The sequence below is a fragment of the Populus euphratica genome, unplaced genomic scaffold, assembly GCF_000495115.2.
Source record: "Populus euphratica unplaced genomic scaffold, PopEup_1.0 scaffold7.1, whole genome shotgun sequence".
NCBI lineage: Eukaryota > Viridiplantae > Streptophyta > Magnoliopsida > Malpighiales > Salicaceae > Populus > Populus euphratica.
In genome coordinates, this window is record NW_011499871.1 from 1 (window position 1) to 27,382 (window position 27,382).

At 34.3% G+C, this 27,382-nt stretch overlaps 3 protein-coding genes across 13 annotated transcripts; all 3 read right to left on the reverse strand.

The window, feature by feature from the left end:
* Positions 1–747: 747 nt before the first annotated feature.
* Positions 748–3,796, reverse strand: LOC105127186 (uncharacterized). 3 transcript variants are annotated; one of them, XM_011028356.1, is made up of 7 exons: positions 3,640–3,796; positions 3,381–3,541; positions 2,332–2,407; positions 2,160–2,210; positions 1,526–1,623; positions 1,299–1,454; positions 748–872 (listed from the first exon to the last, which is right to left on the reverse strand). In XM_011028356.1, the coding sequence occupies exons 2-7, from the start codon at positions 3,432–3,434 to the stop codon at positions 750–752; spliced, it is 558 nt and encodes a 185-aa protein (XP_011026658.1). In that variant the 5' UTR covers positions 3,435–3,541; positions 3,640–3,796; the 3' UTR covers positions 748–749. The 3 variants fall into 3 exon arrangements, with proteins under 3 accessions (XP_011026658.1, XP_011026657.1, XP_011026659.1); XM_011028355.1 differs by having other exon boundaries at positions 3,381–3,557; XM_011028357.1 differs by having other exon boundaries at positions 3,377–3,557.
* A 2,859-nt stretch (positions 3,797–6,655) lies between these two features.
* Positions 6,656–11,117, reverse strand: LOC105127187 (protein PRRC2C-like). 7 transcript variants are annotated; one of them, XM_011028359.1, is made up of 9 exons: positions 10,739–11,117; positions 10,563–10,620; positions 9,725–9,820; positions 9,336–9,490; positions 9,116–9,209; positions 8,495–8,652; positions 8,182–8,400; positions 7,359–7,597; positions 6,656–6,890 (listed from the first exon to the last, which is right to left on the reverse strand). In XM_011028359.1, exons 2-8 carry the CDS (start codon positions 10,591–10,593, stop codon positions 7,388–7,390), a joined length of 963 nt encoding a protein of 320 aa, XP_011026661.1. In that variant the 5' UTR covers positions 10,594–10,620; positions 10,739–11,117; the 3' UTR covers positions 6,656–6,890; positions 7,359–7,387. The 7 variants fall into 7 exon arrangements, with proteins under 7 accessions (XP_011026661.1, XP_011026660.1, XP_011026663.1 ...); XM_011028358.1 differs by having other exon boundaries at positions 9,116–9,207; positions 9,334–9,490; positions 10,777–11,116; XM_011028361.1 differs by having other exon boundaries at positions 9,725–9,817; positions 10,739–11,116.
* Positions 11,118–13,607: 2,490 nt separating this feature from the next.
* LOC105127193 (puff II/9-2 protein-like) lies at positions 13,608–25,561 on the reverse strand. Of its 3 annotated transcripts, none has more exons than XM_011028370.1 (5): positions 25,347–25,557; positions 25,045–25,229; positions 22,175–22,393; positions 13,911–14,141; positions 13,608–13,814 (listed from the first exon to the last, which is right to left on the reverse strand). In XM_011028370.1, the coding sequence occupies exons 1-4, from the start codon at positions 25,405–25,407 to the stop codon at positions 13,920–13,922; spliced, it is 687 nt and encodes a 228-aa protein (XP_011026672.1). In that variant the 5' UTR covers positions 25,408–25,557; the 3' UTR covers positions 13,608–13,814; positions 13,911–13,919. The 3 variants fall into 3 exon arrangements, with proteins under 3 accessions (XP_011026672.1, XP_011026673.1, XP_011026674.1); XM_011028371.1 differs by having other exon boundaries at positions 13,628–13,829; XM_011028372.1 differs by lacking the exons at positions 13,608–13,814; positions 13,911–14,141 and adding an exon at positions 21,981–22,084 and having other exon boundaries at positions 22,117–22,393; positions 25,347–25,561.
* Between the last annotated feature and the right edge of the window lie 1,821 nt (positions 25,562–27,382).

The window sequence follows — 27,382 nt, forward strand, 5'->3', positions numbered from 1 at the left end:
ATGATAATACAGACTTCAGTAAGACCAAATCTAAACTAAATCTATTAGCCCTCACAATCAAAAAGATAAAAAGTACAGGGAGATTCAGAAAAATAAATCAAGCAAACCAATTGATTTATTTTCGTCAAATTTATCATTCTTAGCCTCACAACTAAATGTTCGAAGCAAGGTTGTCAATTCCATTCTAGTTGGTATTCTATTTTTTTAATTGGAACAATACATTCCAGTTTTAAAGCAGTTTAACATATTATTTTGAAGCTGTATTGTTCATATATATATATGTTAATTCAACATTTATATTTTCAATTCAAATCCAAAAATAAATTAACTTGAAATTATATAATTTAAATTTCAATACAATGTTAAGTATCTAAACATATTTTAGTCTCCTTTTTTTATATCTAACGTTAATTTGAGAGGTGGATCTAGTTTTAGAAAGCTAAAGCTAGATCGATATACATCAAGATGAATGGAGGAAGGTGAAAAAATGAGAGGAAGAAGAAAGAAGAGTAAGAGGTTGTAGATGAAGTCACCAAAATATCATTTCATTCTTCTGCCACTAACCTATATTACATGCATGTATAAGAAAAAAAGCAAATAATAATTTTACTACCCCTAACTCCACATTATAATTAATTAATACTCCCAACAACATTTAATTAAATTAAGAAAGAGTGATAAAAATGTTGTTAAAAGTTATTCCATATCTTATTATTCAAGAAAACATTAAATAGGTTTATATATGTACCTTAAATTTTGGCCTCATCCAGTTCATGGTCATTTTCCTTGTTCACCTCATCACGTGCATTGCTTTCATTCTCTAGCACAGCATTTCTTTCCCGCAGCAGTGCATTGCTTGCTTCAAGTTCCATCTGCAAAAAAAATGTTTAAATAGTGTAAATATGAGTTCAACAAGCCTTCAAATGGGAAACTGTCTTCGGCTTTTGCAAGTGGACTGAGACAATAAACCCAAGCTGTTGTTCTGGAGCAAATAACATGACCAAACATAAAAGGGAAAAAAGAAAACACAATATATAGAAAAGAGAGTGAGAAGATCTAAATCCGTTGATAGAATACAATTGCTTGCAATAAGGATGCTATGTACTTTAATATAATTGGCGTATGGTACATATATAGGAAGGGAAAAATTCTCCTCGATCGCATGGTAGATTTGATCAATCATAGATACCCCAGCTGTTTGTTGTGATATGGTAGAAATTTAGACTAGACAAATTGATAAATTGATGTTAGTTAAGGGTTGCATTCTGGTGATTTGATGAAGAGAAGAAAATACTTACAAGTAGATTGGAAAGGTCGGTGACCTTCTCAGTCAGTTCATTGTGCTTGTACTTCAAGTAGACCAAGGTTTTCTTCTGACGCTTCTGAGATTTTGTCATCCAAGCTTGTCGGTTCTTCAGGTAGACATTTTCCTTCACGAAGGAGGTGTTTGCATTCTGCACAATGATTGCGGAAAATGATCAATTACGTATCAATACAGGGAGGCACAAAATATTTAAATCATCACCTTGTATTTTGCAATATGCTTGTTCATGCCAGCCATTCTTTTCCTCACGTTTTTTATCAGAGCAGCATTCAAGGATGTGTTCTCGTTAATGACAGCACCTGCATGCAGATTCCAAGGTGAGCTGTGTTCAGAGTCAAGAAGAATAAATAAAATTAAAAGATCGAGTCTAGTACAATCACTCGGCCTTGTGACCCAAAAAGTCGAACAAAAGTGATTGGACTCTTTTCTACCCAGATAGTGGATTTGTGTATAGATCCAAGGTGGATTTGTGTAGTTAGTTGTTCTTGCAAGTTTGCTGAAGAAAAATGTAAACCCTAAGTGGAAACCCTAAAAAAGGTAATAATTGACAATATTGAGTGCTAGAAAATCATAACTAATATCTGGCAGCTAGCCTTGAGATCAGTGAGAGAGAGAGATTTATCCTGAAAAATACATGCACAAAAACAAAAACAAAAACAAAAACAAAAGTGCTGGCCGTAGAGGTTGATCTAATGATCAGACCAGTCGCATAAATTATTCCTGGTAAGAACTTAAAATTAATAAAGTGCTTAATCAATGAAAGCACCAATCTTTTCCCTCCCTTTATTTTATTTCTCGTATGAGAAGAATAAGAAAAGAAAAGAAAAAAGCTTACCCTTAGCATCAGAGAAATTTGAGTAAGGCATCAGATGCGTGTTGATGTGATCTGAAGAAGATCGATAACAAAGGTAAAGATCAACTTATAAAACGGTAAAAGTAGGAACGGAGCTTGATGATCAAGCAGGTGAGAGCACCAGAATTATTGTGTTTGTTTTCATATACACTACCTGAGCAGCTGATGGGTCGGTCGGTCCCGGAAACCGGCGGTTTTCTGAGGACGAAATAACTGGCCGGTGTTCTAACCTGAGAGTACAGAAAAAATAGCCAGCATAGGCCAAGTAAAGAACAGGTATAAAATAAAAAATTTATAGGCCGGACTTATCGCAAGAAACCAGAAGACGACGAAAGAAAACTCGGGGAACCGCTCGACACCGCACCATTAGCGTCTAATACACGTCGTGAAGGTAGTAAATTTTCTCTTACTATTTACTAATGGGTGTTTCTTAGTTTACTGATGCTCAACATTCATTAAAGAAGGAGGAGCCGTCATTGCTGACTAAGAACATGTAAAAATAATCAGAGAAGGAGGGCAAAAAATAGGTGTTTTTAACCTCAATAATGAGGGCATGGTACTCGTCGTTGGTCCTATGTTGGTTCTGTAATCTTCAATAATGCCATTACCATCTTTGTTTCAATCCAACATGCTTTAAGATAATGGGAATGTTACTTTTACTACCGGCCTCCGAACCCATGGCGTGGCTGTGATAACATGGAGGACATAAGTGAGGCCAGCTCACTGGGGATATTCTAGACATTAAAGGGACATTCCTATGATTTGAAGGGGGGACTCAAAGAATTGGAAGATCCACCCCCGCAATTAAAAAGCAGGTGACTGGGATTGATGTGGGTTCAAGGGAGGCTAAGCCCGACAGAATCGTCCACCTAAGTATTAAATGTGACTAAGCTTAAGAAACTTGTTTCCATCATTAGCGTTTGAAAAACGTCAAATTTCAAGGAAAAAAAAATCTGAAAAATTAATGACTTATAACCTCAATGGTTAATTAAAATTAGAAACTACTATCCCAAAGTTTAAGGAGAGAAATTGTAATCAACCTGAGAAAAAAAATAACTTCTTCATCCGTATAAAAAAGATGAAGTAGAAGTTGATAAATGGTTAAAAAACAAATAGATATCGAGACTAAAATGATACCAGCAAACAATTTACTTTTAAAAAAAGCCTCCAAACTAAAGGGAGGACAAATTTTAGCTTACCCACTTGATTTTGCTTCTCATCCCAGCTGACGTTTCTCTCCCCCCTCAGCAATTCCATCTCTGAGTTCTTGAGTTCACGAAACTTCTAGCTATGTGGATCATGCAGTACCACATCATGCTTCCTCTTGGGTTTTTGATGTGCACACCTTTCCTTTCTTTGCCTTCCTGCGCTTTGTCGAAGCTAGAGTAATTAATAGATAAAGTTAAAAGATAAAAAAAATGAGATCTGTAATTTAACTATGGGCAGGAAATGTGCTGCTTACAGATATGTTCAGAGGCTTCCTGGATGAACTACCATCCGGTTTGCGGACTCAACTTTAATCAAGACATAGTACAGTTAGTCTGTGGTGTTGTTTGAAGTGGAAGTAAAGCACGTTAGAAATGTAGCAGGGCGTAGTACTGATATGACATGATATCCATGAGAACAGCTCACTTATTAGGAATTTCGCTTCGAGCTTCCATATTTTTAAACTCCCGGGAGAGGCGAGCTTCCATATTTTAAAACTCCCGGGAGAGGTTAGGGAATCCAAGAGGACGGGGCAGCTATAAGAAATTGAAGATTTTTTAGTTTCTAAAAAAAAATAAAATTAATATTTTAAATTATCATGTTAAAAATAAATTTTAAAAATAAAAAATATTATTTTAATAAATTTATATTCAAACACCACTATAATATATATAATAATTTACTGTCCAATCCGAAAAAATTATGATTAAAGAATCATTGACAAAGACGTGATATAATAAGACAAATAGTTTTGTGTGGGTATGCATCGGCCAGGACTTGGATTAGAAAATTGCATTGCTTGGTAAGAGTGATTTTGGTTCCGAGCTACAAGGTATTTTTAAAAAATATTTTTTATTTAAAAAAATAATTGTTTTTTATTTAAAAATTTGATTTTTTTCAAAAAAAAGTTCACTTAGCATATATTGATATTTTCTTTTTTTAGAATTAAAAACAAATTTAGAGAGTTTATATAAAAAATAAAAAATGTAGAATTAAAGAAGACAACTTAAGTTTAATTATTAAAGTTAACATGATGACAAATCCTATTATTTTTACTATATTTTCACAATATTTATCATTCATGTTTTTCTAGTACATGATCAAAAGAGAAAGTATGATATTTTTGTTATAATCATTGTAGTTCTGACAAATTAAAAATTTTACATAAAAAATTATAGTGACCAATCATTTTCAAATATTCGAAGAATATATATTTGATAAATAGCTAGAAAGTCATTGAAGATTATTCATTCTAATATTTATGAGTCATGGGTCATAATAAAGATAAAAAATATATATAATCACCTTTATTGAATATTATAATTAAAAAAATTATTTTTTTAGGGTTTGGTGACCACGTCAAACTTGCGCGTTCTGAATTATAATTTTTTATTGACTTTAAAATATTTAGAAATATGGTAATAATTATTTTTTAAAGTGTTTTTAATTCATAAATACATTGAAATAAAAATTTTAAAATTTTTTAAAAAATTATTTTTGATATCATTATATTAAAACAATATGAAAACACATAAAAAATTAATTTGAAATTAAATTTTTTAATTTTTTTAAAAAATAATTTTAAAATATAAAAATAAATAGATTCGAAACTTACTGCATATACGAGCGCATAAGCAATTAAGCATTACATCATGATAACACAATGAGTATTTGAGAATGTGACAATGATTGTTTTTTTAAAAAAAATTTATTTATAAATATATTAAAATAATATTTTTATTTTAAAAAAATTAATGTTAATATCAACTTATTAAAATAATCTAAAAAACCAAAATAGTATTAATTTAAAATAAAAAAATTAAAACTTTTTAAAAATACTTTTAAAACATAAAAATAAAGTAATAGTCATTATACAGTAGAAATTCTTACATTTGCCATAAATCGCCAATATCATCTTAAGAGAATTAAAAAAAAAAAAAAAGGGCAACGATTAGGTTGTTGTTGTTCCGAGTATCACTAAGCACTCCTCCACAACTATCACAAGCGACGTAAACCGTCATCTCTAAAAATTTTATGTTGAGTTATCTGAAATTGCTACTTGATTGCAACTTAAATTTTAATCATGGAATCCTCAATTGTACATATATATATACATAATGATTTGTTTTCAAGCATCAATCATGCCTTTTTCTGCTTCTCCTTCTTTCTCTTCCAGCACAATATTACAAATAATTGATTTTTTATTTTTCAATTTATATTTTTTTAACCTGTACTGAGAATGGTAAAAACATCATTAAAATGTAGTAATCCACGTTACAATGAATTATGATCCATAATATTTTACTATATCTATTAATGTTTTTGATAAGCGAGCAATCATTAATGAAGATACATATTTTTAATTTTTTTGTTTTAAATCATTGACGGAGACTTTACCATGAAATTAGTTTTATATGACGTGTCCACCATGGTGAACTGTTAAGCACTTTTGTTTCCAAGAACTCAACAATTTGTCGACATAAACACTAATTATATATTTCTTAATTTTGCTTTCGCACAGGCTAAATAATTACAATTTGGAAGCTATTTATTTTCAGGTCCATAAGAATCAGTGGAAAAATCAAGCTCCAGGTAATTAAAAAATAGTTTTCTTCTGGTTTATTGAGATTGGGATTCATTCATGTTCCTTATAATATGATATATTACGTGTCATTAATTATGATGCTTGAAACTAAATGGATATGAATTATTTATTACTCATAATCCAACACTAAAACTTTGCTATCTTACTTCTTATATGCCTTTTAAATTTATTACAAGAAATATTTTAAAAAAAAAGAAACTAAGAGAGCAAAAATAATAATGAAAAAAGGGGTAGAGACTCTAGAGAGGCTACAAAAATACATAAAAAAAGGTCAATAAATAAATAATTATGATTTAAAGTGTTTTTTATTTGAAAATATATTAAAATAATGTTTTTACTTTTTAAAAATTATTTTAAATATTAGAATATTAAAATAATATAAAAATAAATAAAATAAAATTTCAAATTCTTAAAAAACATGTTTGACCGCGTTCTAAAAAACTTAGTAAAAAATAAATAGAGGTTAGAGAATGACCGTATATTTCGAAACAAATTCAGAGCAATTAGATTCTCAGGGATATTCTGAAAACTAGGCTTAAAATATAGAATCAAATTGAGCTAATTTCCCGATATTTTACGAATATGAATATATTTTTCTCTATTAAACTTATACCATATGAATTCAGCAAAGAATTCTAACATGCCATTGATAACAAAATCGTTCTTGTAACAAAAGACACACAGCACTTACGGAACACCAAAATGAAACAGCATCACAAACACCTGACTTGTCCATAACATAAACTGCGAAGTTGAGGGGCTATCTGTCTGTGCATGTCAACCATAACTTATTACACATATATGTTCGATATATAAATTGATAAAGAAAAGGACAGGAGCAGCCTGCAGGACGCCAAATCAACCACTCCCTGATCGACAGTGAACATACTTTGTTGAAGTCCCTGCAAATATCAAATGAAAAACCTTCATTATTGATGCGTTTTACTTAATCTGAAGCCAAAAGGTTTCCTTTCCTTTTTGTTTTTAAATCTTTCTTAGGGAAACATTGGAGAAAGTTGCCAACTAATATTAGTATCTATTTTCTCCTTAAGAGATCTCAAGTTCAATTTTTCTTTTTTCTCTTTTTGTAAAAACGTAAAAATGAATGTAATCGATGGCCACATTTCTAATAATATTCCTACCAGTGATACCTCAGGAACCTAAAACTGCTAGCAATAACTGAGAATATGATGTTGCCTCACTCAATAATTTAAACCTTCGATTGAGTGATTCTTTGAGATAGCCAAGTTAATTAGAAAATGAGATGGGCTAACTCTCCCTCTTACCTCCACTTCGCAAGTTGTTGTTGTTTTTTTTTTTCAGAAGAAGTGTTAGATTCTCTTAAATTTAAACAACATTAACAAGGGTACCTTGTCATGAAGGGGTGCTCCACGCCCCTTCATTCATGTTCGTCATTATTCATCTTGTCACACAAAGCTTCGTTTATAATCTGGAGTCTCTTGGCTTTACGTTTCCACTTTTCAATCTCTTCGACAAGCTCGACTGTTTGCATGATGTCTGGATTATTCAATTGAGTCATTAGCAGCTCATTTTTGCGCTTAAGCCGTTTGTTTTCTTCCACAGGATCAGTAGCTTCAGAGCTAGCAACCTGTAACACAGTTAGAATAAATTCATCATATAAAGAGAATCGTTAAAAAATCCATGTTAACCAAAAAAAAAAAACTGGGATGTTTTGAAACTTACACAATAATACTATTAATTAAAAGAGAATAAAAATAATAAGATTTGAATTTATAATTATTTGATATTAAAAATCTAGTATCATGATAAATAATCATTTTAAGTTCAGTTTAATGATATGATTTATATTATTATGAGAATTAATTTAACAAGCTGCTAAATTAGTTACAAAATTCCCAATAGTATCTTAATTGCATCCTTTTCTTTTCTTTTCCCTTAACTGCTTTCACAGTAATGGATGGGTTCCAACAGTGAAAAGTCTTAGGACAATGCAGGGCCTGTTTAAAGCCAAAGAGATGGTTTAGTGAGACGGAGTGATGGATAAAAATGGCCTTGCAAATCTTGGACTAATTGTCTGTTTTGTGATTTCCTTTCAAGATTTGTGTATTTTGCCGTATTGCTCCTTTGTTGAAAGTATTCGTCAAATAAAATAGTTTGATTCAGTTAGATGATTGCAACGAGTAGCAGATTAAGAGAAAAGAGCATACTTACTAGTTTCTCTGAAAGCACGTCCACCTTTGTGTTTTGGCCTTTAAGCTTGTTATTCAAGCGGCTAACTTCTTTCTCCAAGTGGCTAACTTTCTGTACGAAAGTCGCCAGTTTTCTTTTCATCTCAGCTTCTCCCTCTTTTAAGCTGGCATTGTCTTTCCTTAATTCGTTGTTCTCTTCGGTAACCTTAACCAACCTTTCCTCGTTTTCTCTTCTCATTTGCTGTGCGGTATACAGAACAAGAGGGTACAAACTAATTATAATGGACACTAACGATACAAAATTATGGGTTGAGAGAAAATTAATGTTATATCACCTCCTTTTTTGCCCGAGATTTCCTGTCACTCTCTTGTTTCCTTAATCTTTTCTCAAGATCAGCATTGCTTATGTTTGAAGACTGAGAACTTCCTGGTTTATCCAACGGGGAAAGGTTCATCTGAGCACTCATGGAGGGATTCAACGTGTAAATAGCACCTGCAGTTCCCAACATGTGGAAGTGTTTGGTTGTGCCGCGTTCCAAATTTAGAAGAACAAAGTCTTGGTAGGAGCTGTTAGTCTTAACTTGTATTGAAACGTAAATATTAGCTACAAGGGAGTAAAACCAAAATATCTTACGTCTCATCCAATAACTTGTAACTTTTTGCCTGAGTTTATAGCTTAACTTACATTTATGTTTCCTTCCTCCCTAGCTAAGATTTTTCAAACAGCTTTTAGCTAGGTATAGATTTTATTAAACAAATGAAAAATGCATGGCTATATATTATATACAAGAACTGCCATGTTGCAACAGACTCATAGCCAAGATTTTAAACTTAATGTCCTTAGGATTTTCATAAAATAGTACTAAAAGTCAATTTTATCAAGGGTAGCCGAAGCCTATGTGATTATGAGCTCGCTCATTTTTCAAATAACAAGAGCAATCCAAGTTTAATTATACCTTGTGGTTGATCCAACAAATGAGGGAGTGGAACATTCACCAATCCATGTTTCATTGCATCACTAGGAGCTGTCCCAAACTGAAATAAGTATGCTAGAGGTGGATTTAAAAGCTTAATTAGAAAAACAAAATCCTTAAAAGACATTTATATTTTTCTTAAAGAAACATAAAATCAACAAAAAATAGACTAGCTATATAATAAAAGCTTCTAGTGGTTAGCCCATGATGATACGTTTGTGCATGTTTCATACGATGAGTGATCAGAATTCCTACCATCAGGTTGAGCTGTCTGGTTATGGTTTATTTGAGTGTTCGCCGATTGGAAGTGCTCATGATTGACCGGAGCTGACTGTGGAAACATATTTGCTCCATGTTCTGCATTCAAGATTTTGAAACTCAAATCCGAAAGAGATATCTAAAGTTTGCTCGAAGAAAAATATATGTTAGCAAAACACTAGCAGCTAAAGTTTCCGGCTAGCCAGCCTATCGTGATAAAAAATTAGCAGCTTGCACAGAAACCATGTGAGCCCAAAAGCTTAAATTTATGAGTGAAACCTTAGAACGGTTTTGTATTAATTATAACATACTAAAATCCAAAAACACACACACCTTGTGGTTGAGCCGAATATTCGTCCACGGGCATTTGACCATTCACCAATCCGTTGTTCAGTTCACCACCAGTACCATACCCGTCCGAGAAGTCTACTACAGTAAGGTTCGGTGTTAGAACATGTTAAACCCTACAAAAGATTTCAAGAACTGTCCTAAAGAGAAATGCGTGTGTTGAATAATTGACAAGTAGAAAGCTAGAGCTTCTTGTAACCTACGATGATGAGCTTACAATATTTGACACTTAAAAAGTAATCAAAATGATCCATAACGTTTAGTTAGCCTATGATGATAAACTGTTACATATTATCCCTCTGCTGTAGACCCCCACATATTTACATGCTGCTAGCATTCCAGTTCTCGAATATTTCTATGAGGCCATCCCTGAAATTTCTGCTGAAAAAGGTTTCTAGTTCATGCTATTAAAATACATAAATGAAGTCCTAAATGTTTCAAAAAGTTCACTAAATGACAGTGCCAAGCGTATAGTAGATCTGTTTACAAATCCTCAATGAAAAAAAAAATTATGCACCCAATGATATAGAGAGTGTTAATCCATAACTGATCTGGCGGGCCTTTTCACATCAATCTAACAGAAGCATAAGAAAACTCTGTTTCTGTGCTAAAGAGATAGAGTCGAAATTCCAAGGAAGAGAACAAGAACTAGTACTGGTAGACGAATATAATCAGTCATTTATGCCATTCATAGGTAAGACCTTCATATAACAATCAATAAAGTTCTTGAACGATGAAGAACAGTCATTTCTCTCTCTTTCTCTTTCTCTCTCTGTTTTTTTTTTTGTCTCCTGTATGAGAAGATTAAAAAAAAAAAACTTACATAGAGCGTGAATGAACTTTTGGCTAGACATGATTAAGATCCCCTTTTTGATTAAGATCTGCAGAAACCAGAGAACAAAACTATGGATCAAGTTGACAAAATTCAAAATGATTGTACAACGTTTCTGGTGAAGGAGAACAGGATTTTCTGATCAAGCAGTAGTAGATGTATCTTACAGAAAAATTATGAAATGGAAATTAAGCAGAACAGCTACCAGAGCTTGATTATGAAAGAGCTGAGGATGCACCCAAACTTCGATGAACTATGTAGGTTCCTGAAGAGGGGGACGTCGGCCAGTCCTAGAAACTGGCAACGTTGAAGACCAGGGGTGGTGCTCTTTCTTAAAATTCAGTGGCTAGAAAATCCAATCCGTCAACATTTAATGACAAAGGTTTATGAAATCCAAATTAAGATGGGACTACTGGATTTAGGATATCGCACGAAAGCAGGTGAGAGGGTGAGGAATAGTTGCCCCATCCGCTCGACCTTCGCGCTACTAACGAGCTATACATCTGATTAAGATGGGCTTTAACTGTATCTTTTTCGCAACGATGCTGGTAAGAAAGTATCTGGTAAAACTCCCTGTGTAATTTAGTGAATATTACTGGAGCTTTTGTTGTTTGACAGGTTGCGTAGTAATACTTTGCCGACTTTTACAGCACTGAACTATTCTCAACAAAACCTTGTATATCTTTCATTACCAAACTTTCATAAAACATATAAACTTTACCTGTGAAAAACCTCAGCGGTTGTCTATCAATTTTCTCTTTCTTTCACCTAACTGGTGATTCTCTCATTCTTTGAAACTCAAGAACTAAAATCAAATTTACAAACTAAGGGGAGTAAAAAGAAAATTTGACAAAATCAGAAAAGCTAAAGGGCACTGACACAAAAGTTTTTTTTAAAAAAAATTTAAAAGGCCTCCCATTTTATTTGGGCCTCTTCTTTTGAACAATAAAGCTGCTTTATATATATATATATAAAATCGAGTGTGATTCAGAAGCAAGATTTTATTTTTTAGATTGAGTTAGCTATATATAATAATAAGTATATCAAAATAAATTATCAATCTTAAACTTTAATAAAATTAGTATTAAATGATCAATTTAAAAAAAAATCAATGACCAAAGAAGAAAACAAATAAAAAAAAGAACCGCAATTGACATTATATTTTTTTTAAAAAATAAAAGGCATGTCTGTCATGTTTTTCACATATTTTTTAATTAAATTGTTATAGATAAATTCAAATAAATTATTAACCTCAAACAAATTATTAAAAGATAAAATTAAAAAAAAATAAACCACAAAAAAAAGTCAAAAAAGAAGAAGTAAAACACGATGCAAAAGGCTTCAGTTATTTTTTTCTTTAACATACCATTCTTTAAGAAAAAGACTCTCATCTTTATTCTTTATTTTATCCGCTCCCTTGCGTAATAATAAAGCTATATTTATTTTTTATTTTGAATTTTACTCTTCATTATCATTCATATTTTAATTTTTTTCAATAAAATATCAAGAAAAAAAAAGAGAGGAGGAAATTAATGCGTTCATTTCCATTCTGATCCTTATCATTAATATTTTATCCAACAGAACCTTAAAAACACGGAAAAATCTATGATTGGTGTCCGGTTTGCCGATGAAAAAACAAAAGAACAATTACAATTAAAGAATCATTAAGAGAAAAAGCCGCCATGGATAATCATAAAGTTGATGCTAGACGACAAGAAGCAAGACACAGTTTTGCGTAGCCACGAGGGGCCATAAACGAAGAACGAGGACCTGTTGTCGTTTGCAATAGAAAACTACATGGCGTGGTGGGTCCGCCGAGCGACAACCCACTGCTCTAGACTGGGAATAGAAGACCCTTTGATCATTCTCAACTGGCTTTGGATCATTTGCATGTACAAATGAGACCAATAAATTATTGTTTGAATTTTTTTAGAATTTTATTTATTTTATATTTTACTAAGCTAGGGTCAAATTAGCTCATGCTCAAACAATCGTAGATTTTTTTTTTTTATCGAATATTGATTATTTAAATTATTAATATTCAAAACCTTTACTTTTGAGTTTTTTTTTTTTTTACAGTTTAGAGTTATAATGTTTTTTTGGTGACATCATCTTTCTACCCCGCGATAAAAGAGTATTGCGAGGGATCAAAAGGTAGAGCACAAAAAACCTAATACATTGATTTGATTGGTTGATCAGCTATCGAGGAGCGACACAAACACAGCTGGCAAGGGAGAGAGGGAGGGTTCACTCGGCGAACCAAACCTAGATCTATTTTATTTTTTAAATGGGACCTATACAGGGATCTGATTATACTATAGGCATAGGTGTAGGCACTGGAGGCATAATTCATAGTCAATTTTTTCGTAGAAGTGTTCCGAGTGTTGATAAAAAGTTTCTTTGACCGAATCTTTTTCTTTTAAAAAATTATTAAATAGTTGTTAGAGTTTGTGAATTTTTAATTGAAGAAATTTTTTTTTTATTAGAAGGTAGAATTTGCAAGATAAAAACTCACTTCTGATACCGAATACTTGCAATATAATATTTTAGAAGATAGAGCTCGTCTTGATACAAGCCTATAATTTAATCATGACAAACTATGAAAAACAAATACGAATTTTGGAGTTTATACAAGGTGACTAAAGAGATTTTATGTTTTATATATTCTGGGTGCATGATTCAATGCTACGTTGTGCATAGAACGTTGATAATTTGGATAAGCATAGCATGTGTCCTTGTGCTGCTGATATATTGTAGCATCTCTTTGAATTTTACTTACTTGATTAAGAGCGAAAGACAACAAACTTCTTCGGGTCTTAAAATTTTATAAAGAAGACTTTGAAATAAGATTTTTAAATATCAAAATCGGATGAAAAATAACATATAAAGTTATCTAAACAGGAGCTAGACCGACCCTGCTAGGCAATAAAAACCTAAACCAAAGAACATAATCAAGAAAACACTCCTAAGAAAAACTATTGATTGTAAAAGCTAAAAATATGATAAGACATGTTGATTCGAACATGAAGCAACACATTCAGCAACTGGAATTATAATAGATTAATAAAGTTGACAAATATGCATACGTACATCAATAATGATAATGGTTCCATCGACTCTCCAGGCAATTATTTTATTTTGTTTTGTTTAATCTCTTATACTTCAAGTGCCTGAAATATATATACCACTAGTTGTAGTGAAATAAATCGTGCAGAACTGCGAGCGGCGGGAGACCCCCCTCTTCTGTGGATCAAACATCTTCAGTCATCAGAATAATAACTATATTGCGAAGCAATTAATTCTGAAGATTTGCAGGAACCTACAACATTAAACCAGTACCTTGTGATGCTAGTTCTGCAGTCCAAGCTGGTCCTTCTCGTTGTTTATCTTTTCACATAAAGCATCGACTATCACTTGCAAGGAGTGTTTTTCATTTTCTAACAGTGCAATTTTCGCTCGAAGCTGAATTACACTCAAGCTTTCTGGATTGTTGATTTTTCTCGTTAATAGATTAATGTTATGTTTGAGCTGTGCATTTTCAAGCTGGAGATCTTTATCATCGGAGCCACCCTGACCAAAACATGATTAAAATAATAATGAATAGTTACCCTATAGATAAAATGAGTCAATCAAAGAAAAACACTTTTGATCAGAGTGTCATCAGCCTCATTTTTCTATCTATTAATTTATGACATAATTATAAACGCTGGAGATCTGTTTTGACGTAAGATTTCACCACTAGGAAAAAATTGACACGAGAGTCCAGTATGAATTTGTTGCTCGGAAGAGATCCTAACTTGGTTAATCCTGTAAAATCAAGTCACCGTATAGGGCATATAAACAGAAGAACCGGGAAAACCTATGACTTGCCTGTCTATATCTATCCCCGAAAGGATAATTAAATCAACAATCTAACAGCACATGGCCTTCAACTTTTGAGGAACATACTCGGTCGCTGTCCAGGAGAAAGCAGGAGCCCCTTTTCTCGAAACATAGCCTGTGGAAACCGAATCTCATGGCTGATCGCCTTATGCGGATTGAACTCACGGGCCAAAGTCAAATGACATCGGGGCAAAAGGAACCAAGGTTTGGGCGTTCAACATACAGGGTAGTTCTCAAACTTAAGCCCTGAATCTTGGTATAAAGAATTACTTAAACCTAAAAACTTAACCTAAATATAAAAATTTAAGCTAAGTAACATTTTAAGATATAATTTATTTAATTTTTATTAATTTAAATTAAAATGATAAAATTCAAACTTATAAATACTTAGTTATCAAAACTCTAACTCAACTCAAAAAGGCTAGAAGAGATTCTAATGTATGATTCTCCTTCATTACTATTAATACCTTCTTTTCTGAAAGGGAAAATGTTGTAGACAGGACACTTTGAGGAGGTAATTTCTGTATTTCTTCAAGTAATCAAGCAGCAAGTTCAGTATTTTCATGTGATGGGGCGACTTTAACAAGTTTCACTCAAATGAAAAGCAGGGATTTATTTCTTGCTGGAATTCCTAGTCAAACAGATCGCCGGAATCTAGGGCCAAAATTTGGATTCTCTCTTTGAAATGTTCTGACTAATGTCACTTTGTTGCTGGAGCTAGCTTTGAAATGCTATCTCAATTGAAATCTTTGAGATGGCATGCAACTGGTTACATAGTGAAGGGAAATTACAGGAGCACTGTTAAGGCTCTAGGTGCGGGGATGCGCCAACGAAGGCACATTGCCTAGAATTCAGCAGCGATGGACAGCGGCAGCCTTGCATAGGCAAAAACGAATTCGGCAGGCAGCGTACAATGGTCTATGCGAGTCGTTGAGCTTGCGACTTGGCATGGACGTGGGGCTTAGGTGATGGACCTTCTAAGTCAGCAGCTGACGCAGCAAAATAGGTAGTTGAGACTGTCATGCGGATAAGCAGAATATGGTTGTATCATTGGGGCAAAATGTGGGGAAGTGGCAGCTGAGCGGGGGAAGAAAGTGCTCCACTATGTAAGCCACTAAGCTAATGGGAGAGCAAGTGCTCCATTATGCCCCGAAAATGAGGGATCATGGAGATCATGGGGAGTAAGTGCCCCATTATAGCCTGAAAAATAGGGATTATGGGTGAGCCTAGCAACTCACACTTGTCTATAAATAGGCTGCCAAGCCTCTGTTGTGTAGCATGCGATTTTGTGCATAGCACACACACTTGTATTGTGTAATCCTTTGTTGATGAGATAAATAAAGGTTAAGAGGTATTATTATAAACTTGTGTGCTTGCTTGTGTTTGTTCCTTTTATACGACTTGGCAATTGTGGGAACTTCGTTGGGTGAGCGAAACACATAGTCGTAGGAAACACTAGCGAAAAGGGGAGGCAAGGCTGAGTTTAGTTGGGACTAGACTGCCGCATTGGGTTGAATTTCGTTGCGAAAAATTTAACCCCGTGATAATTGGTATCAGAGCACGGTTGATTTTAACGTGCAGTAGAAGTCATGGAAGCTATTCGGGAACGGTTGATGCGTCTTGAGACCTTGATAGGGTTGAATGAGGAAGAAGATGAGGAACGTTCCATCATGGATCGCTTGAAGGAAGCTATGGAATGCGCTGAAAGGGCTGAGAGCTTGTACATTTCTCTTGCGGCAGAATCAAGTGAAAGATTGGAAGCTGCCGAAGAGGCGATTGCTCTTCTGAAAAGGGCAGTGCGAAACACTCCTATTGGGGTAAGTACATCTAAGCCTAAGTTGCCTGAACCAAAGTCTTTTGGTGGGGCAAGAAGTTCCAAAGAACTTGAGAATTTCTTATGGGACATGGAGCAATACTTTAGTGTTGCTAAGATCGGCGTGGCTGAACAAGTTGATCTTACCGTGATGTATCTCACGGGTGATGCGAAACTTTGGTGGCGGACGAGAACCAAAGATGACTTAAGTGCTGGACGTCCAAAGATTGAGACATGGGATCGTCTCAAGCAGGAGCTAAAGGAGCAATTCCTTCCCAACAATGCATCGTGGATGGCACGGGAGGAATTGAAAAGGCTCAAACATGAAAGGTCAGTTCGCGAATATGTTAAATCTTTCAGTTCTTTGATTCTCGACATCGAGAATATGTCTGAGGAGGACAGGCTGTTCAACTTCATGTCTGGGTTGCAAACTTGGGCGCAAGCGGAACTAAGACGACAGAACGTGAAGGATCTGTCCTCCACTATTGCTGCTGCGGACAATTTGGTTGATTTCAAATCAACTACTAGAGAGGGCTATACATCTGCCTCCTTCAAGGCTAAGGGAAGAAACAAGGAGGATAAGATGAAGAATAAATTCAGTGGGGGTGCATTGAAGGCTACTGCCGCAGAAAAGGGCAAGGCCAAGTTTATGGGTGCACAAGGTAAGAGTCCGAAACTGAACTTTAGTTGCTTCATTTGTGATGGACCTCACTTTGCGAGGGAATGCCCGAAGCGGGAGAAGTTGAATGTTATCCAGGCTGGGGGTAGCGATAAGGATGAGGAGGTAGTTACGCATGTCAATCCCATGCGTGTGATAAACTACCTGGTAGCGGAATCGGGGGATGCAACTGCCGAAACCTGCCTTGTCGAGGAAGACTTGGCGAGGATTGATACACTGCGGAAGGGAAAGTCAGGGGCTACGAGCAACTTGATGTATGCGAGGATTGGGATAAACGGCAAAAACGTAAATGCTATGCTGGATTCAGGAGCAACCCACACGTTTGTGGCAAATCGGCTGGTGAAGGAACTTGGCTTGCGGCTGAGTGATAGTCATACATCCATGAAGGCAGTAAACTCGAAGGCACAGAGAATTGCTGGGATGTCTTATGATGTGCCGATAATACTGGATCAGTGGAGAGGTAAGCATGATGTGTTGGTTGTAAATCTTGATGATTACGATATTATTCTTGGTCTAGATTTCTTACGAAAAGCCAAGATAGTTTTGATGTCATATCTCAATGGAGTCATGATTGCAAGTGAGGGATGCCCATGTTTCGTCCCATGTTGCAATATCACAGTTGTGAAAGCGGTGAAAGGGGGGAAGAGCTTGGTCTCAGCAATTGCTCTTAATAAAGCATTGCGGAAAGGAGGGGAAGTGTTTCTTGCAACAATAGTTGATGAGAAGTCAGACTATTGTGGGGAGGTGCCAAACGAAATTGCTAGCATGCTGCAGCAATTTGAGGATGTGATGCCGTCTCGGCTACCGAAAAAACTCCCACCTAGGAGAAACATCGACCATCAAATTGAGTTGGTGTCGGGGACAAAGCCACCATCTCAAGCCCCTTATCGAATGTCGCCAATGGAATTGGCAGAACTGAGAAAACAATTGGAAGAGCTGATTGACTCGGGATTTATCCGCCCTTCCAAGGCTCTATATGGTGCTCCTGTGCTGTTTCAAAAGAAGGCGGATGGAAGCCTTCGCATGTGTGTGGACTACCGAGCACTCAATAAGGTAACAATCAAAAACAAATATCCTGTCCCTTTAATTCAGGATTTGATGGATAGATTGTGCGGAGCCTCTATCTTCACAAAATTGGACTTGCGGTCGGGGTATTGGCAAGTGCGGGTTGCTGATGGGGATGAACATAAGACTATTTGTGTGACAAGGTATGGCTCATACGAGTTTCTAGTTATGTCATTTGGCCTAACAAATGCTCCAGCAACATTTTGTAATCTAATGAATGATGTGTTATATGATTTCTTAGATAATTTTGTTAGTCTACTTAAATGACATTGTAATATATAGTAGAAGCATTGAAGAACATGTAACTCATCTCTCTAAAGTCTTAAGTAGATTGAGAGAACATGAATTGTATGTAAAGAGGGAAAAGTGTGAGTTTGCAAAAGATGAAATTATGTTCTTAGGCCATTTAATTGGCGAAGGACAGGTGAAGATGGATCCACGGAAGATTCAAGTCATCATTGAATGGACAGCACCAAAATCAGTCCCGGAATTAAGGTCATTTTTGGGGCTTGCAAACTACTACAGACGATTCATTGAGGGCTATAGCAAGAAAACAACTCCTCTCTCGGATCTTCTCAAGAAGAATCGGAGTTGGGAATGGACGATTGACTGCCAACTAGCTTTTGAGAAGCTGAAAACAGCGGTAGCGTCATCTCCAGTTTTGGGGCTGCCTGATTTTGAGAAGCCATTTGAAGTGCATACGGATGCTTCGGATAGGGCCATTGGGGGAGTGCTAGTACAAGAGGGATATCCAGTTGCTTTTGAGAATCGGAAGCTAACTGATGCGGAACAGAATTACTCGATGCATGAGAAAGAGATGACAACAGTGGTGCATTGCTTAGGCATATAGAGAGTATATCTGTTGGGGCCAAAATTTGTGGTCAAAACTGATAATGTGGCGAACACATTTTTCAGGACACAAAAGAAATTGTCACAGAGACAGGCTCGGTGGCAGGAATTCTTGGCCGAATATAACTTTGTATGGGAGCACAAACCAAGGAACCATAATCAGGTTGCGGATGCACTCAGCAGACGCGAGGTAATTGCTACTGTTCTTGCTATTGTTCAGGTGGAGTCGGACATGCTGGGACGACTTCGTCTAGCTGCTGGGGAAGATGCAGCGTACAAGAAAATGGTTGAGCTTGTACGAGAAGGCAAAATACAGAGGTATTGGCTGGAACAAGACCTACTCTATGCAAAGGGGGGTCGAATCTTTGTGCCAAAGGAGGAGCTGCGAAAACACTTAATGATGGAGACTCATGATCCGCAATGGGCAGGACATCCAGGTAGAGAAAGGATGGTTGCTCTCTTGTCGCAGACTTATTATTGGCCGAAGATGGAAGACGATGTAGAACTTTACGTCAGGACTTGTCTTGTGTGCCAACAAGACAAGACTTTGCGGCAGCGAGAAGCAGGCTTATTACAGCCGCTGCCGATTCCAGAGAAGCCTTGGGTAGGCTTGTTACAGCCGCTGCCAATTCTAGAGAAGCCTTGGGTGTCAGTTTCGATGGACTTCATTGTTGGCTTTCCAAAGGTGGATGGCATGAACATGATCATGGTTGTCGTAGACAGATTCACCAAGTATGCGGTGTTTGTAGCAGCCCCTGTGGTGTGTACAGCCGAAGTGGCTGCTGATTTATTCTACCGCAACGTGGTGAAATATTTTGGAGTACCCTCAGACATTGTAAGTGATCCCGATGTGCGATTCACGGGTAGATTCTGGACAGCATTGTTCAACATGATGGGAACAAGGCTGAAGTTTTCAACTGCCAACCATCCGCAGACTGATGGGCAGACGGAAAGGATAAATGCTTTTCTAGAGGAATATTTGAGACACTACGTGACAGCAATGCAGCGAAACTGGTTGGAGTTGCTAGATAGTGCGCAGTTTTGCTATAATCTTCAAAAATCCTCGGCAACGGAAGCAAGTCCATTTGAGTTAGTTTTGGGGGCACAACCCCAAACTATTGCCGAAATTGCAGTGCAGATATCTGGTGGGAAGAGTCTAGCGGCATACAGATTTGCGATGGAGAGATAGGAGCTGGTTGAGCAAGCTCAAGATAGTTTGCGAAAGGTAAGGAAGCGGATGCTCAAATATGCAAATCAAAAGCGAAGAATGCTGGAATTCAGTGTGGGTGACAAGGTGTTGCTCAAGTTAACTCCTCAAATTTGGAAGAAAATTGTGGGGACGTCGAAGCACCGAGGGTTGGTGCCAAGATATGATGGGCCTTTTGAAGTCATTAAAAAGGTTGGGGCTGTTGCCTATAGATTGAAGCTACCCGAAAGGTTGAAGCTTCATCCCACTTTTCATGTAAGTTACTTACGGTCATTTTATGAAGACAATGAGGATCCTAAAAGAAGCAAGTCGCAACGAGCCCCTCCTACGATTCACAAGCAATTTGACGATGGTATCGTCAAGATTATGGATCATCGTCGACTTGGCCAACACAAAAAGAATCGGCGGACAGAATTCTTAGTGAAATGGAAGACGAATGAAGAGGTTTCGTGGAAAGACACAGATTTGTGGCAATTTGAGGATCAAGTGCAAAACTACCTCACATCTATTCCGACGAGGACGTCGGACTCTTCTAGTGGGGGTGGTTTGTTAAGGCTCTAGGCGCGAGGATGCGCCAACGAAGGCACATTGCCTAGAATTCGACAGCGATGGACAGCGGCAGCCTTGCATAGGCAGAAACGAATTCGGCAGGCAGCGTGCAATGGTCTATGCGAGTCGTTGAGCTTGCGACTTGGCATGGACGTGGGGGCTTAGGTGATGGACCTTCTAAGTCAGCAGCTGATGCAGCAAAATAGGTAGTTGAGACTGTCATGCGGATATGCAGAATATGGCTGTATCATTGGGGCAAAATGTGGGGAAGTGGCAGCTGAGTGGGGGAAGAAAGTGCTCCACTATGTAAGCTACTAAGCTAATGGGAGAGCAAGTGCTCCACTATGCCCCGAAAATGAGGGATCATGGAGATCATAGGGAGTAAGTGCCCCATTATAGCCTGAAAAATAGGGATTATGGGTGAGCCTAGCAACTCACACTTGTCTATAAATAGGCTGTCAAGCCTCTACTGTGTAACATGCGATTTTGTGCATAGCACACACACTTGTATTGTGTAATCCTTTGTTGATGAGATAAATAAAGGTTGAGAGGTATTCTTGTAAACTTGTGTGCTTGCTTGTGTTTGTTCCTTTTATACGACTTGACAATTGTGGGAACTTCGTTGGGTGAGCGAAACACATAGTCGTAGGAAACACTAGCGAAAAGAGGAGGCAAGGCTGAGTTTAGTTGGGACTAGACTGCCGCATTGGGTTGAATTTCATTGCAAAAAATTTAACCCCGTGACAAGCACCGTAGTGGTGGAGAAGCACTACCTTGGAGAAGTAAATTGGTTTCCACTAGTCAATTCTATCATGCAGGCGGCTTTGATATCATCTACTAGAGAAGTGTATCATAGGATAGACTGCTATAAAAAACAAGTAATTTCTTGAGGAAAGAGAATTAGAAGGCTCTAAATTAGTGAGGTCAAGGCTTGGCTTTGATGACAAACTACTACTTGCTGTTGACCCTCGTTATTCTTTTGAGAAACCACGCTTCCAATAAATTCCTTTGTGGTCAAACCAAAATCGGAGAAGTTGAGATCAACAAATGATGGTTAGCGTAGCATGCTCTGCTTTCTCCAAATCCTTCTGCCGTTAGCACTCTCAGATGAACTCCTACTTCCTTTCATATTGAGTAGGGAGGCAGATCCTGAACTTTTTGGAAATAATTGTCCTCAAATGACATTTATACGGCGGATTCATGACTGGAATGTGGAGCTCTTTTTGTTCCAGTAGTTGAAGCTCTGTACCCCCAGAGGTACACGAGTGATCTCATGCTCTATTAAGCACTTCCATTCTCAAATGCCCTTTAATGATAGGTCAAGATCATGGACTATCCACGTTAAAAAATAAGTTGCAATTGAAGAGAGTGTCGGTGAAATTATTTCATATGAAATAATTGCAAGAAAACAAAACAAACTATAGAAAAGTGACGATTTACTTTCTCTAATCTTGTTCTTCTATTAAAACCTCTACTGAGTTATTTATTTATTGTTGCTAATAGACTGCAAGTAGTTTTGCAAGACAGATAGCAAGGGATGAAGATGGAGAAACACTTACTAGTCGTTTCGAGAGCACTTCCACAACCGTATTTTGTCTATGCAGCTGGCTCTTTATTTGGCCAAATTCCTTTTCAAGTTGTTTCATCCCATCTTTTTGACGTTGCAAAGTTTGTAATAGCAGCATTCCTTCATTTTTTAAATTACTGTTCTCTCTCCTTAAACCATCATTTTCTTTGGTAAGTGCATCCAATTTTGTCTCGGTCTTCTTTTTCATTTCCTGCACAGAAGAAACAAATAGATTAGAGAGAAAAACATAAATATGTAAGAATAAATTGTTCTGTTGTCATACTTAGAAGTGAGCAGTGGTTATGTTAGTGCTTGTATGAAAGGTTTAGAGAAGGAGTATTATTTATATATCTAGACTATTAAAAAATTATTTCAACTTAATAGTTTAAATTATTAAGTAAAATTTTAAAATATAATTTATATTATTTTCTAACATATTTTTTTAAATAAAAATTCTTTAAACTTCAAACTTACACAAGTCTACATCATATTATATTTGATTTTTATCAAATAATTAGAAATAATAAATTTTAACTTATAACCACTTGATTATTAAGACTTTAATATCATATTAAAAAACTATCTCAATCCAATAAATTAAACAAGTAAAGTTTTTAAATATAATTTATATTATTTTCTAACAATGACAAGAGGGCCAAGAATACATATATCACTTCTCTAAAAGAAATTAAAGCCTTTCCTTATTGTAAGTTATAATAAGGATTGGTGCAATATTAAAAAAAATAAAATATTATTTTAGTATTTATATAGTGAATTTTAAAAATTATTAATAACTAACTAAAAAATATTAAAAAAATGGTTTTTAATTAAGAAAAAAAATACATTAAAAAAAAAAATCTTATTTGAGTTTTGTCGAGTCCTTCGAGTTACAGGCCAATCAAGTTTTTGCTTATATCAATTTTTTATCTTATCTAGACTAATCTAGCTACCAGATCTTGGATTAACCCACTAGGCCGGTATGGGTTTAATAACCATATTTGATACAATTATTAAAAAGCTAAAATATATAAATATTCAACACTTTTAAAATTAACCCTTATATTATAAGGAAATTACAATCTCTAATTATCATTATCTAATAAAAAAATTTAATTAACTCTAAACACATAACCTTTTTTTTGTTTGCCAAGAATTCCTAAAATAAATTGAAAATGAAAATAATTCTGATAAATAATGTTGTGCATATTTTATTTATTATTTGATTTTAAGTTAGTTATTTTACTAACATCACCTTTTTGGTATTATATCATCATCATCTTATCATCATTATTTCATTACCATTATATTTTTCACATCATAATTATTAAATACCAAAAAATTTATTTGGAGTAAAACATGTGCCCCTTAATTTAAATTAGTTACTACGTACATAATAAGTAAATATATTTTATTTATATGAAATGATTTGTAACTTGTATGCTCATAGATATATTTTACTAAAATAATTATTAAGTTTAAAAAATAAAAATAAAATATGTAGGGTATTGGCATAGACATACTCATCACTATTATTTACTCAATAAAAAATTTATAAATACAATGAAAAGTACACAAAAAGTATATTATAACATTATTTGTCTCGCAAATTGCATACAAGGCTTTGAAAATGAGTATTGTATAACACTATGATCTTAATATATGTGTGTATAAAAAAATAATAATAAAGAAATTAAGTCATCTGTTTTAACTAAAAAAAGCCGCCCAAAAAAGTAGTTAATTATCCTTTGCGTTATATTGTTTTTAGAACGAAACCGTTTACTTTTGAATAATACATAATTTGATTTTAAACTATATTTAAAACTAAAATATGCGACAAAAACACTATATTTAAAACTAAAATATAATTATTCTTTAAAAGAAAGAAAAATGTTAATCTAAGAATCTAGTGTCTATAAACTCGGTAGGTAGGTATTTTTTTCAAAAAAAATAAAAATGGCAGGTAGCTACGTTTACTTGTTTTTTTTTTTTTATTCAACCAAGGGTATCCCCGGGGCTTTTTAACCTCAGAATAATTCCCTTACAAGCCGGGAGCATGAAGGTGAAAGCCCTCTCAATAATAAAATTCTATTAAAAAATATGATCAAAATTGTGTTTTATTAAATTTTAAATTTTCTAATTAAAAATTATTTTATATATATATTTAAAAAAAATTAATATACTGATCTTAAAAACAAAAATTTAAAATAAAAAATATTATTTTAATATATTTTAATTAAAAAACATTTTATATTCCAATTATTATCACAATTTCAAACAAGCTACTTTCAATGAATTAAACTTATATTTTCATCAATAGAGGTCACTTTCACCGCCTCAACTAATTGTTTGTAGTTTACATTGTTTTTATCATATGATTTTCTCATATATATATATATATATATATATATAAAATTTGTGTCATGCTTTCAATAAACTCTGAATCCCAACAAAAAAATACTTTTCATAAGTTGCTTTTGAATTCGAGTCACCATTTGTTTACATATATAATTAAGAATGCTATAACAATATTTTAAATTAATTTTCATAATTTAAGAGAAATTAAAAGTTATTTTTCACAGTTCTTTGATTAATCCAATTACTATGAGATAAAATGGATGAATTTATTTTTTGAAAAAAATATGTTAATTTTCTACTCAAATTTAAAAGTAATATGTTCGTATTAATTCAACACAAATTATTTCCATTCACTTAAAAAAAAAGGGGGGAACAACTTAAATCAATTACGTACTCCATAGATAATAAGCAGACAGGACCTCGATCTACATATTAAATATACAACGAAACAATCGAGTTGAGATTCTGCTATGAATCCAAAGAGGGAAGAGAATAGGAGTCTCTTACCTTGCATCGTTCACGATATGCCTTGTCAATCAGTCTTTTCTTCTCAGCTGCTGCATCTCTAGTAGCTCCAGAAACTTTTCTTTTACGATTAGTATCGGTTGTGTTTTGAAACGGATTAATAGCTAGTTCGGCCGACGACGCCACACTAGGACCTGGTTCCAAGAACACCGATGCATTCAATTCCCCTGCGTTTTAAATTTTAAATGAACAAGAACCTTTAGAGAAACAAGCAAGATAGATGCGGAATTAGTCGAAAGAAAATGCAATATGGTGGGGATGATTGAGCTGCGATTTTCACTCACTGTCATCGAAGAGATCCTCAAAAAGGTTTCTTTTCCAGAAGCTAGCAGTGGCACCCTCCATTTCATGGGATTCGCCTTCTGTAGGGGAAGATGAAGAGACTTCAGTTCTTTTAAATAAACATATGGAGATTGTCAGAAAACTTGTGAGCTCAGTCAAATCGCGCGAAAGCCATTCGATATCGCACGTCCACTTTGGGAAATTGGACGACTTCGCTCAGACAACTCCGCGGGCCACGCTAGTTGTTGTCTAGAATTACAGAAACTTGGATCGATGCCACGTGTTCGACGGCCCCCACAGACATGTACACCATAGGCCCCATAAGGTCGCTTTCAGAAGCTCATTAAAGACAAATATCCACCCCTTTTCTTAGGTAATTCTTTTTTTTGGCTAAATTGTTAAATTCATTCTTATATTTTTCAAATTCAGTTTTGATTTGATATATTTGAAATAAAGATTTTTTTTTCAAGTTTCCTCCTATATTTTATATATATAAATAATTTAAATCCTCTTAACATCGGTAAATCATCAACCTAACTGGTGAATTTTTAATTCTTTTAATATAATTAATTTTTAATTTTAAAAATAAAATAAGTAGCTTTAAAATTTAATATAATTATTTTAATTCTCCATCCAAATGTTTATTATATTTTTTCTAAGAAATAGTAGTTTAAATATCATTAGAAAAACACTAGCAGCCTTAAACTCTCTCTGCTCTTTTCTTTTTTTTTTAATATAAAGCAAAACTTTTAAGATATATATATATATATATAAAAGGTTACTGAAGCTGAGGGTATTTAAGTTATTTAGTTAGTTTTTGTGGAGATGATAGTAAATTACCAAAACGAGCAACACATCATCTACCAAGCTGTATAGCATGCCATTAGTCAAAAAAACAAAAACATGTTGTCCGCCATTTAGGTACAACAATGGTATGCTAGGATCACTTATGCATAGGCCTTTCCCTGTAGGCCACTGGCATGCGGGCCATTTTTATTTTATTTTTTATTTTCATTTTTTAATCTATTTTTTTTATTAATAACCTCTCTTTCATTTTTTTTAAATTTAAATTATATTATATATATATATTAATTGATGTTTTGAATTGTTTTTATAATTTTTTTGATTTTTTTCATCTCGATTTTTTAAATAAACAAGTTGTATTTGTATAGTTTATTTATAAGAACAAAAATCATATATATTTAATGAGTAGAATAATTAACCTCCAAAATAAAATAAAATATTTGCAGTGCATCAATTTTTTCCCTTACAAAGAAGATTAGCTTCACGCAATGTTTATGAATATTATTTGATTTATTAAGTTTTTTATTCTATTAAACATGAATATTGTCTTTATATTTTTTTAATTAAAAAATTTGTGAAACCAAAAATTTCATTTATAATGTTGTAGCCTTTTTTTTTGTTAAAAAATACTTTAAAATCCTACTTGAATCGTAGGGTGAGTATAATTATAATTTTACAATAGTGTGATATTGATATTAAAATTAAAAAAAAAAACTAAAGGAGAAGGATAAATTATTGTAGCTATAGTTGTTCATTGTGATTTGATGAAATTACCCCTGGCATAAAAAAAATTGAAATTAAGCATTTGAGGAAAGGTAGTCTTTAATGATTTGTGTTAAGTTAGGTTAGTAATTTTATTTTTTTGTGCAAAGTAAAATTATTGATTTATCCCTACAATTTTTTTTTTAAAAAAAACTAATACCTTTCAATCATTGGTGTTATACTCTTTTTATTTTATTTTTTCAAAATAGTGGAATTACTTTACAAAATTAATGTAACTCTCTTGTAATAGCTTTTTAGAGCATGCATGGTACGTGAGTGGACGAATTCCATATCCTTTGGGAAGAGCATACTAAGTCATTAACCACTAAATACTATTTTTTATAATATTTATAAACTTAGTCGTGGTGTACGCAAACTGGCCCGGACACCCACGTTAATCTAAAAAAAAAATACTATTTTTTATAATAATATTTAAAAGGTCCTAGCACCCCTTCACAATAAAACAAAACAT

Bases quoted from the DNA above. Each gene is read 5' to 3' on its own strand.
- LOC105127186 (XM_011028356.1), bottom strand. From the start codon at position 3,434: ATGGAATTGCTGAGGGGGGAGAGAAACGTCAGCTGGGATGAGAAGCAA. The intron at 2,408-3,380 runs GTGGGTAAGCTA...CTGTACTCTCAG, and splicing joins GGGATGAGAAGCAAAATCAA to GTTAGAACACCGGCCAGTTA. The intron at 873-1,298 runs GTAAGTATTTTC...TTTTTTTTGCAG, and splicing joins CCGACCTTTCCAATCTACTT to ATGGAACTTGAAGCAAGCAA.
- LOC105127187 (XM_011028359.1), bottom strand. From the start codon at position 10,593: ATGTCTAGCCAAAAGTTCATTCACGCTCTAT. The intron at 9,821-10,562 runs GTAAGTTTTTTT...ACCTTACTGTAG, and splicing joins AAAGTTCATTCACGCTCTAT to TAGACTTCTCGGACGGGTAT. The intron at 8,653-9,115 runs GTATAATTAAAC...TGGGAACTGCAG, and splicing joins TTTGTTGGATCAACCACAAG to GTGCTATTTACACGTTGAAT.
- LOC105127193 (XM_011028370.1), bottom strand. From the start codon at position 25,407: ATGGAGGGTGCCACTGCTAGCTTCTGGAAAAGAAACCTTTTTGAGGAT. The intron at 25,230-25,346 runs GTGAGTGAAAAT...TTTAAAACGCAG, and splicing joins TGAGGATCTCTTCGATGACA to GGGAATTGAATGCATCGGTG. The intron at 14,142-22,174 runs GTAAGTGTTTCT...TGTTTTGGTCAG, and splicing joins AAGTGCTCTCGAAACGACTA to GGTGGCTCCGATGATAAAGA.